The sequence below is a fragment of the Melopsittacus undulatus genome, chromosome 3 (assembly GCF_012275295.1).
Source record: "Melopsittacus undulatus isolate bMelUnd1 chromosome 3, bMelUnd1.mat.Z, whole genome shotgun sequence".
In the NCBI taxonomy this organism is placed as follows: domain Eukaryota; kingdom Metazoa; phylum Chordata; class Aves; order Psittaciformes; family Psittaculidae; genus Melopsittacus; species Melopsittacus undulatus.
In genome coordinates, this window is record NC_047529.1 from 64,746,104 (window position 1) to 64,752,577 (window position 6,474).

At 36.7% G+C, this 6,474-nt stretch overlaps 1 protein-coding gene across 3 annotated transcripts in view; it reads right to left on the reverse strand.

Annotated features, from left to right (window-relative positions):
- FAM184A (family with sequence similarity 184 member A) overlaps window positions 1-5,967 on the reverse strand; it is a 38,442-nt gene extending 32,475 nt beyond the window's left edge. For 2 of the 3 annotated variants that reach the window (XM_031054048.2, XM_031054047.2), the window contains exons 1-3: window positions 5,299-5,952; window positions 2,703-2,838; window positions 330-511 (exon numbers count right to left, since the gene is read on the reverse strand). In XM_031054048.2, coding sequence (XP_030909908.2) covers window positions 330-511; window positions 2,703-2,838; window positions 5,299-5,952 — 972 coding nt within the window. Of the gene's footprint in view, window positions 1-329; window positions 512-2,702; window positions 2,839-5,298 lie in introns of all 3 variants that reach the window. The other variant, XM_031054046.2, reaches the window with a different exon arrangement.
- Window positions 5,968-6,474: the final 507 nt, after the last annotated feature.

Here is a 6,474-nt window from a genome sequence, read left to right on the forward strand (position 1 = left end):
TATTTTCAAACATGTTAAGCACATTTTCAGAAGATGGCTTTTTAAATTGTTCTTTAACCATTTCACATTTCTCTTTACTTCAGATACTAGACATCCAGCTACAAGGTCTTCAATGAAATTGTTAAATATGTTTGAAGCAGTCTGAGCAACATCTGATTTCCTTCTACTTTCACTTTAGACTCTACATTCTATGTACATTCTATCTACAGTCATTCTATGTTGTTACATGAGATATACTTGGAACATAACACTGCTGGTCCTAGTCCAGTCATATAAACCAAATAATTAAAACAGAATTATTTTTTTCTGAAGCAAATAAGCTGTTTAACCTTCTCCAAGGCCAGAATTTGCTGCCTTTGTCGTTCATCCAGACTCTGTGTTTTGCTTTGTAATAAGTTTCTTTCCTCTTCCAACTGGGATAGTTTTTCCTTTAATCTAGACTTTTCTGATTCCAAGTCTCTGATTGTAACTTCTTGAGTCATTTGAGTAGCTTGAAGCATTCCAATGTGACCTAGAAACAAAGCAGCTCTTTAAAAGCTCACAGCATTATTTTAATGTAATTCATACTTCAGTGACTTCTAGAAGTACAGCTCTTATGGAAGCTTTCATATGGAACTCCATCATCTTCACTGCAAGTACCACCTTCCCCTCCACTTCTCCCTTTTTTAATTTTATTGTAAAATGCCCAGCAACAGTAGAGTGCCTGGTGCTGGGGTTCATTTAGTTTGTTTTTCTGGTTCAAAGTTGAATACTGACTCCAAGAAAAAGCAGACACAGGTAACAATTTGAATATGGACAGTCTACACTAAAGAACTTATCCCACCTAAAACAGCATCTTTTTTCCCCCAGTATAAGCTACACAATGGAAAGCAAAACATTGATATATGATAGTAAAGATGTTACTGTTTTAGCAAATTCATAATTTTGCCAGGTATAGCAGCTAAAGCTATGTAAAACTTAATTATGCTAAAGGGATATGACCAAGAGACGTAACAGAACTTATTCTCTCTAAAGTATGATCTAATGCCTCGCAGGTTAGAGGCTTGCTTTTAATTTCTTTAAGTATATTAAAAAAATATATAAAATCTACAAAGCTAGACAGTATAAACACCTGTCCTTAGCATCACAAGTGGAAACAGGTTTATAATTTCAGCAATTTTTGTCCTTGTTCTTCTTAATTTATATCTGTACTATTGAAAATACTACTACTAGGTAACTGACTATAGCAGTGAAACTCTTGCTATACTGGGAGAGCCTTAGGAGGGGATAGAAGACTATTTTGGAAAAAAAGATGCACCTAAATTTGTTCAACTAAAAGACGAGAGGATAGTCTCCCATTATTTTAACATCTTTGTAGAAGCATCAGGAATTCATATCTAGGCTGACATTCCATTGGAATGGATTCTTTTGATAGAAAAAACCTTACTATCCCTTTTGTGAATTGCATGACCCAGACCTACTCATTTCATAAATTGCATGTTTGAAATATGCCTTAAAAAATATCGTATGACAGATTGAAATGGTAACTAAACAGACTTCCAAGGTTTACACAAAGATCCTTAACAATTTCACATTAAGAAAGCAGCCAGATAAACTCTATTGTTTACTCAGAATAATTTTTTTTCTTAGTAAGTCTTTTAGGATTTTCTTTACAGCTGTTTCCTTCACTTCCCCATGCTTGTTGGCATATGGAAAATTATCTGTAAGAACTGCCTCACTATTTGAAGGACCCAAATAATGCTTTGATACAGGCCACACCCACATAGCCAATTTGTGAACTGGCCATGCGTAGCCAGCTAGTAGTAAGCTACTATACTAAATATAGTATTACATATAGCATATAATCTAAATAGTAAACTATTACAGTATTAGCAAGTTAATGCTGTATTGTCTGTTCTTAAGGCTGACTGACACAGTCTGGCAACATCCCAGCCTTCAAAACAAGGTGATCTTATTCAAACAGACTTTTGGGAAGAGCCATGGGCTAGTGCTAATTTGTAATGGAAACAATCAGGTATTTCTACAATTGGTGTAGTTGAACAAGGCCAGGGGCTTATTTTTAGACTGCAATCCTACCTATAGTATACAAGCACAAGTATCTGGGCCCACACTCTATCACTAAGCAGTTTACAAGAGACACAATGCCAATGAGGGAAAACCTGCATGTGTACAGCCAAGTTTTAAACTGTTTTCTATGCCTTTCCATATGCCAACAAGCACACAGAAGCAAAGAAAACAGCTATAAGGAAAATTCTAAAGGACTTATTATCCAGTAAGCTGCAAGTGTTCTGACAGTAAGTGTAAAGCAAAGTACCACAGTCAGCAAAAAGACAAGGCAACTGAAAAAGGAGGGAGGAACATGAAGGATGTTGCAATGACTATGTGAAGAACAGATACACAGCAGAAGCATTCTGTACAAGCGTACTTAAGAAATTCCAAGGCCTGGAAGGTATATGCATGCCATACAAAGTATTTGGACAAAAGTACACACATATGCAAAAAAAAAAAAATTAAACAAATCGGAGTCTTAAGTACAATGCATGCAATATCAAAACAGTTAACCCCAAAATTTGTCAGAAATTTCTATGGTCACAACTGAACAGTCTTTAGGCACTCTAAACCTGCACAAGACTAACAGGAAAAAGAAAGGCTAGTACAAAAACATGATTTTCATTTCCAGATTAAGTTACTAACATACATACTGGCTTTGAGAACAAGATCAGCGGCCTGCTGCTGTAAGCGCTCTCTAGCAGCTGCTAGCTCACTTTCCACTTCTTTGTGTTTGCTTAACAATGACATCTCCTCCTCCTTCACATCATCTAGCTGTTTTTGAAGAACCTAGAGGAAGCATAGCATAATGCCTGTTATCATTATACATACAATTGTGTAAATTTAAATGAGTATTAGGTCAAAATGTACAGAAAACACCTTTCAGCAAACAAGTTTTATTCATACAAAAGATGAAATCTTGTGACATTCATTTGATATTACATGTTTTTCCAAAAATATTGTTGAAGCATTATAAGATACTGGGTATCTATCATGGTAAGAATGCACAAGAAAAATATAACAATGTTCAAAAAGTTACATGAAAAATAAAAAAAATAAAATGGTCCACAGAGTTTGGGGGTTAATGTGAGAAACCTAGTCTCTGGTATCTGAGACTTCCTCACATGGAAGAATGGCTGTATGTTCACAGCAGTTTACAGTGTCCTTCATTGCAACTATGTTTACGACCAACACAAGTTAAGCTGCACATGGATATACACAAAATTAGAGCTAGGTAACTAGCTAAATCAAACTTCCTGTATGTTTTAAATCCAACGTACTGATTCACAATATTCTCGGCTAGTGTGCTGCTGCTCATGTGTTCTCAGCCATGCAGGAAGGAAAAGGAAATCTTGTTCCACTTTAAATGAAAAGCTAGATTTCTCTTCATTCAAGTCACTGGAATAGTAGTCATTTTAATTAACAGAACTGGGGAAGTCACTGGACAGAATGTGTAATAAAACATGGACATCAGAAGTGGTGAGATTAAGTATTTCATCACCTCATCCATAATGAACAGAGTAGGATCTGACTTTTGAAATCTGCTGCAAATACTATACTAGACTCTTCCTCTTCTTTGGAATTCTGTTATGGCAGATATGATCAACACACAGTGGGTTTCCTCTTTACTGCAGCTCTCCAGAAACTCATCTCCTCGATGCAGTCAATTGAAAGGCAAGAGTTCTGCTTTGTCAACTGAACAGAGTTGGAATGAACTTTTGGAAGGCCCCATGGGAAACTGGAATAAGGTACTCTGAATTTAACATCTGATAAAGGCAGCAGTCTTCCACTATACCCTGTAGTCTTTACACAGAAAGGAAGGATAGCCCAAAAGATGGGCTGGAATTAGATTGTAAATGGAAAAAATTCCTGGCCCATCTCAGCTCTACCCAATGATGCTTCCAAAATTACTATGACCAGAACATTTAAGGTATTTCTGGCTTTAAAACTCGAGTTACTACAAATGCAAAAGACAAGATACTCAAGCTTATCCACTGAAATTACTGTTCTTCAGGCCTCAGAACAGCTACCAAAACCAAGCAAAATTTCACAGAATCATTTCCTTCAAGTCCAGCATGTCCAGTCCTTTTTTTTTTGCTGACAATAAAAAAAAAATTAAAAAAATCAGTCTTTGTATTTCTAGGATGTCTTGCTCTTCGTTAGGGACAAGAAACTTTAGTTTCTAAATAACACTGTGCTGGGGTTTAAATCAGTAAGCAGCTAAGTATCACATAGCTGCTCACTCACTACCCGCCAGCGGGATGGGGGAGAGAATGAGAAGAGTAAAAGTAAGAAAACTCATGAGTTGAGATAAAGACAGTTTAACAGGTAAAGCAAAAGCCATGCACGCAAGCAAAGCAAACCAAGAAATTCATTCACTCCTTCCCATCGACAGGCTCAGGAAAGTAAAGACTCCAGAAAAGTAAAGCTCCATCACTTGTAATGGCACTTGGGAAGAAAAATGCCATCACTCTTCACACAGCTTTTATTGCTGGGCATGATGCCATGTAGCATGGGACATCCTTTTGGTCAGTTGTGGTGAGCTGTCCCAGCTGTGTCCACTTCCAACCTCTTCTGCACCCCCAGTCTATTTGCTTGTGGGGTGATATGAAGAGCAGAAAAGGCCTTGATTCTGTGTAAGCACTGCTCAGCAGTAATGAAAACATCTCTGAGTTATCAACACTGTTTCCAGCACAAATCCAAAGCATAGCCCCAAACCAGCTACTATGAAGGCAATTAACTCTATCCTAGCCCAAAAGAGTACAGAGTGAAAATGTGTGCAGCATTTATTACTGCTTGCAAACACGTAACTGAAGATGTTAAAATAAAAAAAGTTAAAACATTCAGAAAGCCATCTTTTTTTCTGACATCCTACAAACCTTAACACCCAACATGTTTAAGAAAGTTATTCACTAATGAACTCTACAAACAAAACTGCACTGAATACATAATATTCTTTGTATTTATACTGTCAGTTACATGATGTTCCTGTTGAATACACTTCCGCAGGAAACTGTACAGTGTCATAAAGTGGCTTCTCCACTTGCCTAGCAAGCATTTCAGTTTGTCAGCAGAACCAAACACATAACTTCAAAATATAAATAAATAACAAAACTTAGATTACAATAATCAAGTAAGAGTGACATAAAATGAAGTTTACATGTTCCAGTGACCTCAAATTACCAGCCTCTTGGAAATGCAGCATAAATAGAAAACTCAGTCTTGGGAACAACACATCATCAGTCTCACCTGAACATTGTTTTCTGCTGTGCCAAGAGCCACCTGAAGTTTTTGGCATTTTTCCCGTAGACTGGCAGCTTCATCCTGGACCATTTGCAATTCAGTTTTAAGCTTTCCTAGATTCTTCCGCAACATACTTTCCTGGTTTTGAAATTCTTTTCTTAACTCCACTTCTTTTTCCTTGCAAGCATGTAGACTTTCTGCTGTAAAAAGCTGAGATCTTTTCAAAGAATCAAGTTCATGCTCATAAAAGGATTGTGCTTTGCTGAGTTTGCCCTCATAGTCCTCAATGAGTTTTTTTCTTTCCAGCCTTAATTCTTCAACTTTACTATTCAAGTCTTCCAGCTCCAGTCTATGCAATTCCTCTAGTTTTTCTTGACCCTTACTTAAAGTAGCATTCTGAGTCTGTTGAGTCTTCAGAAGTTCTTGAATCTCAAGCCTGTGGGCAGCTCTTAAGTCTTCCAGAGCTGTACGCTTGTCCTTCTCATACTGCACTTGCAGCTGTATGAAACTTCGTAGCCTTTCCTCAAATTTCTTTCTGATCTCTTCCACTTCTCTTGACATGGTCACCACACGCTGTACATGCTGAGCTTCTGCACAAAGCTGCATATCTTCAACTCTGTCCTTATAGGCTTCAAATTCTGTCAAGGCCTGATGTTTCATCTTTTTATGATCTTCCAGTGACTCTTCTAAAACCTGGATCTTTCTCTTGAGATCCATTTCTTCTGCAACTTTACTTTTATATTGCAAGATCTTCTCTCTGGTCTCTGCAAGAATTTGTTGAATTTCTTCTTCATGAGCATCTTTAAGGGCTTGGATAGCAGCCTCATGTTCATCATTTTTAGTGTTCAAAGCATATATTACCTACAAACATGAAACAATATTATATTAGAGAAAAGACATTCTGGTTATCTGTTAAATTGTGAGAAAATCACCTAGGTACTCTGAAAGTTACCTTGGCAATCTCACATGATTTCATAATACAAATAAGCCAACAAATATTATTATGAATGTGACTGCATAAATGCTGTATTAGTCATGACAATCTTATATACCTTGTAGAATAGTTTCTATACTTTTTAAACCTATGATTTTCCTCATGCCTTTTTACACATGTTGCTTCTGTAAATACTATATTCAACACATTGAAAACCAAAACACTTACTTAAAAGAAAAGCATTGCTG